This window comes from Lolium perenne, chromosome 6 (assembly GCF_019359855.2).
Source record: "Lolium perenne isolate Kyuss_39 chromosome 6, Kyuss_2.0, whole genome shotgun sequence".
Lineage (NCBI taxonomy): Eukaryota > Viridiplantae > Streptophyta > Magnoliopsida > Poales > Poaceae > Lolium > Lolium perenne.
In genome coordinates this window covers 43,284,399-43,298,335 of record NC_067249.2, presented here as the reverse complement: position 1 = coordinate 43,298,335, position 13,937 = coordinate 43,284,399, and the positions used below count along the sequence as shown (strand labels likewise).

The window sequence follows — 13,937 nt, the reverse complement described above, 5'->3', positions numbered from 1 at the left end:
CGGAGTATTTCTTTTTAGACGCAACAACGACATATTTTCAAGATCGTCACGGAAGTATCCGTTCAGAGTTGAATAGGCCTTTTTCCCTGTTATTTTCCAGGTTTATTTTTTTGCGGGACAGTGCTTCTTAATTCACAACCGTCCGATCCGGATCCAGTGACGATGCAGAGCTGAACACTCTCAATCGCCCCAATCATATCCCTTCCCCCTGCCGGCGATGGCGCCGCCGCCGCCCACCGGCCAGCGAACACGCTCGCTAGCTAGGTACGTCCATCGCGATTCAAGCGGAGCCTCACATCTCTCTCACGGGCGGCATGTGCTCTCCTCTAGCTCGCGCGCTTCTAGCAGATGCTGTCGTTGTCACCGACCGTCGACGCTCTCGCTCTCCTCCCCCGCTGGCCGGCAAGGGCGCGAAGAAACCAGCCACCGTGTATGCCTTCTATTGCGGTGGCAAGACATGCACGGATGCACACAGGTCCGGTAGGCAGCATCCTTACATTCACAACCAATCCTTCCTCTGCTCCAATTGAATTCAACCAACCCTCGAGAATTCACAACCTGGTCGACACTTGGTACACAGAACACTTTTTTCGCGAAAACGCTTGCGTTTCGATGCATTGATAGATAAAGAAAGTTTGTATGTACAAAGTCTCCAAGAAGGACCAACACCACGCCGTACAACTCAACCCAAAAGACCTAATCTAGGGGAGGAGTTGGTGAAGCCCTCGGGCGCCCGCGCCGCCCATTGTCGCGCCTCGGCCCTGATGTCACTGAATAAGGAGGCCACCGAGGGACGCGCGTTGTCGAAGACCGTTGCGTTCCTGTGCTTCCAAATCCACCGAGGTACACAGAACACTTGGTCAAGTGAAACGATCTGGAGCTGCTAATCTTGGGACGAAATGACTTCAGCCAAGGATTCAACGAGACGTTGGTGATCTGAAGTGGCTCCTACAAGGACTTCAACAGCTACCTGTATGCAAAGACACCATTCGTTTGTCGATCATAAAACAGCTTAAAGACTGAACTTCTTGCCTCTTGGCATCTGCTTGCGACGAGTGCAGGGCTCGAGGGAAGCGCACCGAAGGAGTTCCGTAACTGAAATTAGCAAGAAATTGATGCAGTTTATTTCGCCTTCCTGTTTGTTTTATGGTATCTTTTGGAAAAGCCTGAGTTTGCTCTATCAAGTTCAGTTCAAATATTGGATTTTTGTTTTCATGAAGAAATGTTGTTTCTGCAGTTACATTGAACATATCCATGTTTCTTATTACCGGAGAAACCGCGCTTGGCTGTGAACATCTTAGTTTCAGAAGCTCTGAAGGAGTGGATACTTATTGACCTCTGAACCGTTGTAGCTCCTGAATCTGTATGACGAGTCTCAACATAACAAAAAAGAAAACACACGTGGAACCCCACCCGCGCTTTCTGGGAAGCGCCACTGCGCTCTCACCACTGAACCAAGAGCCCATCCACCCTCAGCATAACAGGATACGCTATTGGTAATTATGCATTTGCCTTTTCTTCTGGATATGGAATTGAGATAATAAGTTGATATTTTCATTTTATGTATCTGTGTTGTCAATAAGTTTGTAAGTGAGCATTAATTAAATCTGTAGCTTTCTCTGGTCTTATCCTGTACAGTTGTTTGTAAATGAAAGATGTGAAAGCTAGTCAACTTCTCACAGATATTGCTACTGATAGAGGAACAAAAGGTCAGAATACAATACTCTAGCTGCAGTCCCTGTATTGGATTATTCTTGGATTTTAGTGCTTCCCATTGTTTCATACTGTGTACTTGTGTTTTTATGTTTGAATGGTAAGAAGATTTCAAGGATGCGTAGAACAGCAAATTGTATGGACAACAATGATGCTGGTCTGTACAGTTATTTATATATGAAAGATGTGAAAATAACTAACTTCGGGTAAGTATGGCTGCTGATCATAGCATAAGACTCCTGCTGTAGTTTTCTTATTTTATTTTCTCGGAAATTTTGGTGTGTCCCTTGTTAAGTGTTGTATAGTTATGAGGATTCAAACATGTACAAACCAGACAATCGTATGTACACCAATGATGCTGGCGTGTCATCAGAAGCAGACTGTATACCGGGACCTAAACTTAAGTAGATTCAGTAGAAGATGATAACTTTTAAGAAAGTCAATTTCTTCACGCCAAGAAAATTTCTGGGCGATTCAGCACCACACCACAAGTGAGGCTTCACTTCCACCCAATTAATCAAATGTTGAACTATTCAATGATAGCTAAGTTTGGTCCTGCTACTTGCGTACTGTTCCTTGGAAATTAGCATATGCATCATTTTCCATATCCAATAAGTGAGTTGAAGTTCTAAGGTTCTCAATGTTTGAAAATAGTGTACTTATTTTTGTGACCAGGAAATGGTGTACATGTTGATAAGACTTCACTGCACAAGTAAGTACCATGAGACACAATTGGCACAAGAAATGCTATAGCACACCATTCGAACTACTAGTCTGGTGCCTCTCAGCCATTGCTAGAAGCACCCGAGCTCTGTATAAGAATAGCTCCTCGCTGCTGATCACTGTTACTGCCGCTGAGTAGTGAACGAAGAGGAGAAGCAGAGCAAGCACCAGAATGTGGCACAGGGTGAACAGGAAGAAGTGAAGTGGCGCGTAGAGGAAGGAAAACTCAAAATTGCGGTCAGTATGACCAAGAACTGCAGCACCGGTGGATGACCTACGACTACGAGCGAAGGTATTTTATAGATGTTGTGCTTATGTCCACAATTTTCGCAGCAATATTTGAAAATTTCTAAATAGGTCTACAAAGGTTTGGTGTATGAGGTTTACCAAAGAACCACGCCATTCATTGTCACATGAAAAAGTGTATAGCATTGTCGCATGAAAATATATTATACGACATTATACTTTTAAGAACTGTTGACATATAACTACAGAGAACATGTATGCCTTTAAGATTTGACCATAGGTCTCAGCAACCTTGGTTTCTTAATTTTTTCTGTCTTTTTTTGGTTCTTAGCAGTTATCTTATCGCATCGTACCATCCTTTGTAGAATACGTTGTTAAAAAACTCTGAAGACACACTGGTCACCTACTGAGCAGTCTAGCTGCATCAAACTCGAAGCAAATGGCTGAGGCAGTGATTCTTTCGACTGTGTTAAAGATTGGCGTTGCTCTAGGAAATAAGGCAGTACAGCAGGCTAACTCTCAATTCCAAAAGTTCATTACACAGCTAACAGAGCTTCAAGGCAGGATGGGTCGCATCAGAAGTGAACTCAGGCTAATGCATGGATTTCTTTGCCGAGTGGACATACGGAATCTGAAGAATCAGAACTATGGAATCTGGGTTCAAGAGTTAAGAATGCTTGCCCACAAGATTGAGGACATTGTGGATGAGTATTTGTATCTTATTGGTCATAAACATGATACTGGGTGGGGTACCTATCTGAAAAAAGGATTCAAGCAACCAAATGTGATGCTTTCCTTAAACAGGATTGCTAAGGAAGCAGAGGTCAATCTTGCGTATCTCTTCCAGGCTAAAGATCGGTGGGTTACAGTGGTAGATGGTGGGAACTCCAGCGACTCGAGTTACATTGTTGAGAGGTCCCAACATCTCGCAAGCATTTCACGTTCCCTTGTTGAAGAAGATCTTGTCGGGGTGGATAAAAGTAGAGAAAAACTTGAGAAGATGTTGGCAGGTGATGATTTGGAACGCTGTGTGATAGCGCTTCATGGAATGGGAGGGCTTGGTAAAACAGCTTTGGCTGCAAATGTCTACAAGAAGGAGAGAGGAAAGTTTGAATGTCATGCCTGGGTCTCCATCTCTCAAACTTACTCCATAAAAGATGTTCTGAAGTATCTAATAACTGAATTGTACAAAGGGAGAAATAGCACACCAGCTAACATGGACCACATGGACACTAAAGACCTTCAAGATGAACTGAAGGCATTCCTAGATGATAAGAAGTATTTGATTGTACTGGATGATGTTTGGGATCCGGAAGCCGTCAACGACCTATTTCGAGCACTTGTTCAAAATCAGAAGAGCAGTAGAGTACTTGTGACAACACGCATAGATGGTGTAGCTCACCATGCTTTGCAAGACCGGAGAATAACACTTGAAGCTCTGTCAAGAGATCACTCATGGGAACTCTTTTGTAAGATGGGGTTTTCGAGAGATACAAATCACAAATGCCCTATAGAACTGGAAGAATTAGCACAAGAAATCGTTAGCAAGTGCAAAGGGATACCTCTTGCAATTGTAGCTGTTGGCAGGCTCCTCTTCGTGCGCGACAAGACGAGAGAGGAATTCAAGCGAATACATGACCAACTTGAGTGGGAGCTAGTTAACAACCCAAGCATGGAACATGTCAGGAACATTCTTTACTTGAGCTACATATACCTTCCAACACACTTGAAAAGTTGTTTCTTGTATTGCAGCTTATTCCCAGAAGACTATCTTTTCCGCAGAAAAAAGCTTGCACGGTTGTGGACAGCAGAGGGTTTTATCGAGGAGAGAGGTGCGAGCACATTAGAAGAAGTGGCAGAAGGATATATGAAGGAGTTGCTTCACAGAAACATGCTACAACTTGTTGAAAGGAACTTATTTGGTAGGATAAAGAAATTCAGAATGCACGATATCCTACGTGAATTGGCAGTTGATTTGTGTCAGAATGATTGTTTTGGTGTTGCATATGAGGAAGAGAAATGTGGGGGATATCTTGAGAAAGATGGACGCCGATTAGTAATACATAATCTAAAGAAGGACATTGACCAATCAATTTCAAGTCTACATCAGCTTCGATCCATCACTGCATTGGACGATAGTATGCCATCATTCACTCTACTACCTCTGCTATCTGAGAAGACAAGATATATGACAGTGCTAGAATTAGCTGGTCTGCCTATCGAGAAGATTCCGTATGCTATTGGGGATCTTTTCAACCTACGCCATTTGAGTCTTCGTAATTCAAAAGTGAAGATGGTCCCGGAGTCTATTGAGAAGCTTTCAAATTTGTTGACACTAGACCTGTATAATTCTGATGTACATAAGTTGCCTAGAGGAATTGTGAAACTGAAGAAGATTAGGCACTTATTCGCTCAGAAAATCATTGATCCATCTGCTAGAGTTCTCTTGTGGTCAAGTGGTGTAAGCGTCTCCAAGGGCCTTGGTAACCTAACAAACCTGCAGACACTACAAGCATTGGTAGCAGAGAATGAGTCTGTTAGACAGCTAGGGGAGCTGAGGCAATTAAGAAGCCTAAGGTTATGTAATGTGAAAAGATTATACTGTGAATGCCTCTGCAACTCTCTAGTTCAGATGCAATTTCTGTCCTTCCTAGATGTGATTGCAAGTGATGGTAATGAGGTTCTTTGGTTGAATGCCCTCCCGTCGAAAGTGCAAAAGCTATATTTGAGAGGACAATTAGACAAAGAGACTTTCAAAGCTTTAGGTCAAAACTTGTACGAATTGGGTCTAAATTTATCACAGCTGATAGAAGACCCCCTTCCATCCCTTTCTCGGTTGACAAATTTGGCGGAGCTATATTTGAACAAAGCATACTGTGGAAAGAAGCTGGCATTTCTCAAGGAGTGGTTCCCTAACCTGAAGACCCTTCAGTTAAAAGACCTTCCTCATCTGGACCAGCTAGAGATACAGGAAGGTTCCATGGCGACACTGGAAAGATTATTCATAGTCAACCTCAACAGCATGACAGAGGTCCCACCTGGCATTGAGTTCCTTGTGACTCTCCAGTATCTATGCTTCTACGAAATCACCCCGGGCTTTTTGACATTGCTGCGCCAATGTCCTAGAATTGGCGGTATGCGCCGGTTCTGGCATACTTTTCGAGATTGACTTCTGTTTCCTGATCAATAAATGTGCATGTAAGTCGCTGAACTGCCAGTTCGCCTGTCATGCATATAAATTTCTAGTTTAACATGTGTTGATGCAAGTTGTTGTCCATATATGTATATGTAGGTCGGTGCAAGGACAGAAGAAAAATCTCTTCATCTGAGGTTTCCAGACTCCAGCTGATGCATACCATTTTCCACTGTGCTTCGCTTTTTGAGCTGCTACTTTTTGTTTTACGAAACAAAAACGAACTACTATTGGTGTTCTTATGAAATGTGTTTATTTGTTTTTAAATAGCATTTCCCTTATTGTATGTCCGAGTCTTGTGGAGGAAGACGTAGCATCCATCTAGATATGCATTGGTTGTTGTAGTTACTAGTGTCAGGATTTGGAAGTGGAAAGGTTCGTCCCGGAGAAGGTTTTCCTCCTACTTCAAAACAAGAGTTTCTTTCTTAGACTAGAAGTTGTAATTTGACTCTATAAGTCCAACCCTCGTTGATCAATTTGTATACTATATGGCATTTCTGTACCAATATACTTGTGACTGTTATATACTATGGCATCTCTTGTGATCTCATAATGCTGGGAATATTCATGTAGGTCCTGCAACTATATTTTATAATGGGCAAACTGGACGTATTGCTCTATGATTTGTTATTTGAAATGGTTTTCTTTTTCTGCAGTTATATAGCATTGTGATTTGAGGATTGAATTCTCTAGGTTGATGCCTTGCAATTCCGAAGTCTGAAATTTTAGGAGTCATGTCCTTGTCCAGAAGGATATTGCCTGTCTGTGGACGATCCTGTATCTCGAGTCCTGGTGAAGGTACAGCAAACCTCGGTGGTGGCTTGAGGAAGAAGATACCTAACTACGCTCATCTGTGGAACAACCAATAACAGGACGTGTGGAGGCTAAGCTAACTGGGAGATTCAGAGTAAAAATCAGCAAATCACCTCGGCATAGGCAAGAAGACTTCCGACGAAAGCATATCTGACTACGTAATCTTACTGGGCTCATGAAATCTTATTTTCCTGTTGATTCAACAAAGATATTCGTATACATATAATTTTTTCCCATGGCAAAACAATTTTTTTCATCTAGTATAAAAATATAATTACCGCACAGTTCTCAGTGTGAGGTGGGAAGTCAGATGTTACATATGGCGAAGAAATGTAAGTTTTCTTCAATGAAATCTGCACAGTGTTCCATTGATGGTGTCAAAGTCAAACACTGTGTAGATCACAGGTTTCAAAAGACCGAACTGTTTCATTCTGAGGGTTAGCAAATAGCATAATTCACCTTAGGACCTGCAGGCCTAACAAAGCTAGCCTTATACAGCTTCTTTCTTTTTCTTTGAACTTATTTTGTAGCTCTGCTACCACCATGTATGCTCCCGTATTCTTGAGGGCTTCTTCTAATATACAATAACGCACGCTTAGGCTTGTGTTCGGAAGAAAAAAAAAAGCAGATTTCACCAACGACGTGTTTCTACTTAAAGACTGGTTCGGTATTACCAGATAATTAAGTTGTGGATTCACCACTTTAACTCGTTACCTGTGGGTGCTGTTTATTCTTGTTTTGATTAAGTTGTCCGCAGCCAACATTTTGCAATCTTAAATTCCTGTCTAAACTGTCATACCATCATCAGCCACTAGGTTGTTGCCCTATTAAATCCAATTTGTGCAGCATATTTTGCTCTAAGATGTCGTCCAAACTCTGCTTCCATAGTGTAGTTTTGCAGATACTTCTTGTCAATTAGTGACTATTTTAAACTGTCTAACTGATTTCTTTTGTATTGCTGATACAATTCTTTTTTAACTGCTATGCAACGGTCCTGAAGTTTCGTCATGCCTTATATATCATGCTGTAACAGTCCTTAAATTTTGCATGCCTTATATGTCTTGAACCTAGTAGATATTTTGGAAATAATGAAAGCTATAAACTGAAATTTTGGCATGCCTTGTATGTCATGCAAATTCTTAATGCTATCAGAAGTTTACTTACTGCAGTTCACCAGGATCCATATTTCGTCTCTGTACATTGTTAAAGCTTGTTGAATCATAAACAAATTCTGATGGCACGATCATTGTACCGCCAAGTTCACACTCTCGGACTTCTCATGGTCTAGTTCTAAACTGCTTTATCAGTAATTCTATAGCAAACGAAAATTTATTACGTTAACGAAATGTTTAGGTTTAATAATGTCGTCTCATGCACTTGTCATTGCAAATCCATGTTTTTTTAGGGGAAACCGTGCTCTTTATTAATCAATCAACACAGGATTACAATCAGCCTCTAGGCTGCAAACTAAAAAAGCCGGTGGCTTAGCGTCCCAAGAAAACGATCTCGCCTGGATTGACGCATACTTTGCGCAACAGTGAGCCGCTTGGTTAGCCTCGTGACGGACAAAAACAAAACAGAAAGAACTATCAATCTCAACAAGAATAGGCTTAATCGTTGATCTATCAAAAGCCTGGTTGTCCCAGTGCTTGAGCAGCTCAGTACAATCAGTTTCAAAGATCACATTTTGATACCCACGCTCCACTGCCAACATCACAGCATCTCTTAATGCAACAGCCTCAACACTCAAAGAATCTGATAATCCTGATAGCTCCTACAGGTGGCGGCCAAGAAGGAAACATTGTCTCTCGCGACTACTCCTGAGGCTGCATATCCACTATCAACCTGAATAGCCCCATCTGAATTTAATTTGACCGTGTCATCTGGGTTTTTTTTCCATTTACTCAGAGGCCTAGAGCGCTTGCTCGTTACAAGAACCCTCGGCACTTCCAGGGTCTGGAGAGTCTTGTTGTGCACTGTCATCACCGTAACTGATTAAAGTGGCTAGATTTGTGGTATTATTGTCTCAGTTGCATGCTCTTTATGTCCACAAACTTAACAATTTTCGTGCCATTTTGAAGCCGTTGCCTAATTGTGTTTGTCGCAAACTAGTTACTTTTTCTACTGCAGCCTTCTGCAGTTCTGCTGACTGCTGATCCGGCTATTCCTCAAAATCACGATTTGAAATCCCTCTCTGTATCTTTAGATTTCTTGCAATCTTGTATACAAGCTCATTTTCACAGATTATGCATCGGACTCATTTTACTGATAGCTACGTGGTGATCTTGGATTTGTGGTTTGTTGCTGCACATGTCAAATGTCAATACACTGCCACTGATACTCTAGGGGAAATTTCTTGTGGCTCTGAACATTCTGGTGAAATACTCATCAATTTGTGCTTGCTGATCCAGTCACCTCATGAAACTTTCTTGATCAAAGCCTGCGTACCAGAGACTTTGTGTTCTTCACATGTACTAACACTTATCTAATGTCTACATATTATAGTAGTTTATGAATTACCTTATATTGCATCTATGTTACTGTTTATTTTTTAAGTTAGTAGTAATAGTTGTGCACCCTCCTCTCATCTCTCGTCGGCCTCTGAATGAAGATGCATTTTAGTTCCTCCCCAGACTTAAGAATCAAAGTAACAAGGGTGATCAACTTGCTGGGTAATGACAAGATAGATGCTTTGAGGGAAAGATTGGAAGGAACTGATGCGCTGCAAATTTGTCAAAAGTTATATTCTCGAATAATGAAAAATGCAACCAAAAGCAAAACCCAATCAGATAGTAAAGTAGACCTAGTTTCAGAAGATATTGTCTAGGATTAGTTTCAGAGTTGCAGACCTAAAAAAAAGACCAAACATGAGGACCATCTAGAACGGACACTATCTTATGACTGACAGCGAGAATTGTGATCATATTAGGTGCATTCAAGCTGACATTCAGGTGTCAGGCATGGATGGTGCCTGAAATAATATATATACCAGATGCGTTCGCTGTACACATTCTTCTCCACATGGATAGCTAGCTGCATGATGGAAACACGGTAGCCAACTTGCCAAAACTCTCAAATCTCTCTGATGGCTTCTGAATGAAGACACATTTTAGTTCATCCCAAAAGTTAAGAGTCAAAATAACTCTGGTGATCAACATACTGGGTAATGACAAGATGGATGCTTGCAAGAAAGATTGGAAGGAACTGATGCGCTGCAAATTTATCAAAAGTTTTATTCTGGAATAATGGAAAATGTTCAGAGGCAAGGCAACAAGCTAAAGCAAAACCCAATCAGATAGTAAAGTACGTAGTACTCTACACGAAACATTCCGAAGATGTTGTCTAGGTGCTTTAGTTTCAGAGTTGCAGACCTCAAAAAGACCAAACATGTGGACAATCTAGAACGGACACTAATATCTTATGACTGACAGCGAGAATTGTGATCATATTAGGTGCATTGAAGCTGATATTCAGGTGTCAGGCATATGGTGCCTGAAGTAATATAGTACCAGATGCGTTCGCTGTACACATTCTCTCCACATGGATAGCTAGCTGCATGATAGCCAAGTTGCCATGTTTTGCAAGAACTGAAGTCAGCTATAGCTCTAAATGGAAGATCTGGGAAATACTAATTTGAAGAAAAGAAAATACGAACTGTATATTTATTAATAATTACATACGGAGTAGTAAGATTCGACGGATGATGTCTAAAGGAAACAATGTATCTAAGTATGAAAGAATCCCCTAATAATCAAGCTATGTGAAATATGAACAATGCAGTATGAATTATGATGATGATTTTTGGCGTGTGAAGATCTGATGTAGCGTCCGGTCTGGCACTGGGATGAACTTGACGGCCCAGCCGATAGGCCATGACACGGCGGCGATGGCGAGGCAGACGCCCCACTGTCCCAACCCGAGCCTCTTGGTGCCGGCGAACCTCGTGAGCACCTCCACCATGAGCACCTGCAGGGCGAGCGTGACGGCGATGATTGCCAGAAACATCCTGTTCTTTAGCACCCCGGCGAAGACGTTCTTCTTCTCGATCTCGCGGGCGTTGAACTCGTTGAAGACCTGGCAGAGGACGAAGGCGTTGAAGATCATGGTGCCGTTGGTCTTGTCATCGGTGCCGAAGACGTCGCGGCCGCGGTACTGGAGCGCGAGAAGCACGGCGATCTGGAAGAGCGCCTGCGCCATGAGGTTGCGCCACATGGCGTTGCTGATGAGCGGCGCGGTGCGGCCGATGGGCGGGCGGTCCATGAGGGACTTTGTGGGCGTGTCCGTGGCCAGCGCCAGCGCGCCCATGGTATCCATGATCAGGTTAACCCACAGGAGCTGCACGGTGGTGAGCGGCATCTTGCCGGTGGTGATCGCCGACACGAAGTTGATGACTAGCGCGGCGACGTTGACGGTGAGCTGGAACTGGATGAACTTCTGGATGTTGTTGAAGACGCAGCGTCCCCACCGTGTGGCCGTCACCACCGTGTCGAAGTTGTCGTTGAGGATGATGATGTCAGAGCTCTCCTTGGCCACCTCGGTGCCCTGGACGCCCATGGACAGCCCGACATCAGCCTCCTTGAGCGCCGGCGCGTCGTTGGTGCCGTCGCCGGTCACGGCAACCACGTGGCCCTTCTGCTTCAGCCGCTGCACCAGCACCAGCTTGTCCATCGGCAGCGACCTAGCCATGACCCTGATATTGTCCACGATCTCAAGCTGCTGCTCCTGTGACATGGCGCGGAACTCGTGCCCCTCGAGGACAATGCCGTTGGGGTCGTTGCTGGATATGATGCCGCACTCCTTTGCGATCGCGCGTGCTGTGAGGACGTTGTCGCCGGTGACCATCTTGACGGCGACGCCGGCCTTGGTGCAAGCTTCAATGGCCGCTTTGACCTCTGGTCGGCACGGGTCTTTCAAGCCAACGAAGCCCAGCAGTGTCAGCCCCTCGTCGTCAATCTTGGCTTGCTCGCTGTCGAGTTGCTTGTAGGCGAAGGCGATGCACCGGAGGCTGCCCACAGCCATGTTGTTGATGACATTCTCGAGGTTCTTCCTCTGCTCCACGCCGAGATCGTGCGCCGCTCCATCGGCGTCCATGTACATTGAGCAGTTGGCCAAGACCATTTCGGCCGCGCCTTTCCAATGCGCGATCACCGAGCCAGTGGCGTTGTCTCTGATCATCACGCCACTGCGCTTCTTGTCAGAGTTGAAGGCCTCAACGTGCAGCACCTTGCAGCTCCTCTTCAACTCATTGGCGTCCATGCCGAGGTCCGCCACGGCCCAGGAAAGCAGCGCCTTCTCCGTCGGGCTGCCCGATATCTCCGGCGGCGATACGTTGTCCGGCTTGTAGACACTTCCGGTGGTGTTGATCCCAGCTCCCTGGCAGAGCAAGCTGACGATGCCACCGGCAATCGCCGTGGCGGCTGTAGGCTGCTCCGTGCCGACCCAGAACTCGGTGACCTTCATCTGGTTCAGCGTGAGTGTCCCGGTCTTGTCAGTGCAGATGGCCGTGACGGAACCCATTGTCTCGCACGCCGAGAGGCGGCGCACCAGCGCGTTCTCCTTGACCATCCTTTTCATTGAGAATGCGAGCGTGAGCGTGACGGCAAGCGGGAGGCCCTCTGGAATCGCGACGACGATGATGGTGACGGCCTGCTGAAATATGCCCACGAGGGCGCTGAATACCTTGTCGAAGGTGACATGGGCCTTGTCGAAGAGCGGCTTCCCCTGGTCATCCTTGGTGCTTCCAGTGAAGTGGCGCGCGGTGAGCACGGTGAAGACGAGCACGGCAACAGCGACACCGATCTTGCCGATGCTGGAGGTGAGGCGCTCGAGTCGCTCCTGGAGCGGCGTGGGCACGGTGGTCTCCTTGGTGATGCTGCTCATCATCTCGCCCCACAGCGTGTCGGTGCCGACGGCGGTGACGAGCATCCGGCCGTAGCCGTCGATGATCTTGACGCCTGCGGTGAGGAAAGGCATCTTCTCTGCGTCGATTTCAACAGGATGGGGCTCACCTGTCATGCTCGACTCGTCCACCTGCAGGCCGTGCCCTTCGAGGAACACTCCGTCCGCCGGCACGGAGTCGCCGATCTTGAGAACCACGACGTCGCCGACCACGATCTCGAATATGGATACCTCCTGCCTCCGCGCGGCGCGGACGACGGTGACGGCGATGTTCCCGGACTCGCTGGCGAGCTTGTCGAACCGCTTGGCCTGCCCGTGGTTGCTGACCGCGGAGACGGCCGCGACGAGGAAGACGGCGAGGAAGATGCTGACGCCGTCGTACCAGCCGTCCTTGAGGCCGTGCTCCTTGATGCCGAAGCCGAGGGAGACGGCGGCGCAGACGAGCAGCACGATCAGGAAGACGTCCCCGAGCGCGTCCCAGACGTGCGCGAGGAAGCTCTTGGGCTTGGGCTTGGGGTACGTGTTCGCGCCGAACGCCTCCCTGCGGCGCCGCACGTCGCCGTCGTCCCCGCGGATGCCGCGCTCCGCGCCGGACGCCAGCGCGGCGGCGATGCCGGCGCCGCCGCCCAGGCGGCGGAAGCAGTCGTCCCGCTTATCCTTGACCAGGGCCTTGAAGGAGTCGTCGTCGGCGGCGACGGAGAATGCCGCACCGTAGGAGGTGTCGGCGTCGTCGGCAGAGTCGGAGTCGCTGCCGTGGTGGATCTTGATTGCGACGTAGGAGGTGCTCCGTGGCAGGACGCCGGCGGTGGAGAGAATGCCGAGCCGCGCGAGTCTGTGGCACGTCCGGATGACGTTGAGCGCCTTGCGCCATTGCCTGGCCGGCTGCCAGGACGACGACGACGTCACAGAGCGGTGCCCCGCGGCGATCCAGATGTCGGCGCGATCCATGGGTTTTTGCGGCAATGCAGCTCAAGGCAAGACGCGAGAAGGATGGTGAAGCGATGTATCGATCGTTCAATGGATGCGGCGGCGAGGTGATGGGATACCGGGTTTTGTGATCCCAGGACGGACGATTATAGCTGCTGGGAGATGAGGGCGTGGACTAGGTCGAGCAGGAATCAATGCCTGAATCTGTGCATAAGCTGGAGAGGTCCGATCGAATTATATACGGGGAATTTGATCTGAGGAAGCTTCGAGGAAAAAGAAGTAGTTATGCCGGTAGATGAACCGCGTCATTGCAGGCGGTTTGAGGATGTCTTCCATTCCGTGACGTCGACGACAACGGCAGAAGAATGAAAGGAACCAAAAACTGTTGGTTTGTTATTACGGCGCTGTTGCATGCAGAATTGAA

General features: G+C 46.5%; 2 protein-coding genes and 1 long non-coding RNA gene across 5 annotated transcripts; 2 read left to right on the top strand and 1 right to left on the bottom strand.

Moving 5' to 3' along the window:
- Positions 1-848: 848 nt before the first annotated feature.
- Positions 849-1,223, top strand: LOC139832120 (uncharacterized). The gene is made up of 2 exons (XR_011746736.1): positions 849-972; positions 1,062-1,223. It is a non-coding gene; the product is annotated as an uncharacterized lncRNA (long non-coding RNA).
- A 201-nt stretch (positions 1,224-1,424) lies between these two features.
- LOC127321326 (disease resistance protein RPM1) lies at positions 1,425-6,402 on the top strand. 3 transcript variants are annotated; one of them, XM_071821630.1, is made up of 4 exons: positions 1,425-1,496; positions 1,639-2,728; positions 3,048-5,880; positions 5,975-6,402. In XM_071821630.1, the coding sequence occupies exon 3, from the start codon at positions 3,122-3,124 to the stop codon at positions 5,849-5,851; it is 2,730 nt and encodes a 909-aa protein (XP_071677731.1). In that variant the 5' UTR covers positions 1,425-1,496; positions 1,639-2,728; positions 3,048-3,121; the 3' UTR covers positions 5,852-5,880; positions 5,975-6,402. The 3 variants fall into 3 exon arrangements, with proteins under 3 accessions (XP_071677731.1, XP_071677730.1, XP_071677729.1); XM_071821629.1 differs by having other exon boundaries at positions 1,435-2,204; positions 2,389-2,728; XM_071821628.1 differs by having other exon boundaries at positions 1,435-2,728.
- Positions 6,403-10,326: 3,924 nt separating this feature from the next.
- LOC127321327 (calcium-transporting ATPase 7, plasma membrane-type-like) lies at positions 10,327-13,648 on the bottom strand. The gene has a single exon (XM_051350351.2). The coding sequence runs from the start codon at positions 13,532-13,534 to the stop codon at positions 10,475-10,477; it is 3,060 nt and encodes a 1,019-aa protein (XP_051206311.1). The 5' UTR covers positions 13,535-13,648; the 3' UTR covers positions 10,327-10,474.
- Positions 13,649-13,937: the final 289 nt, after the last annotated feature.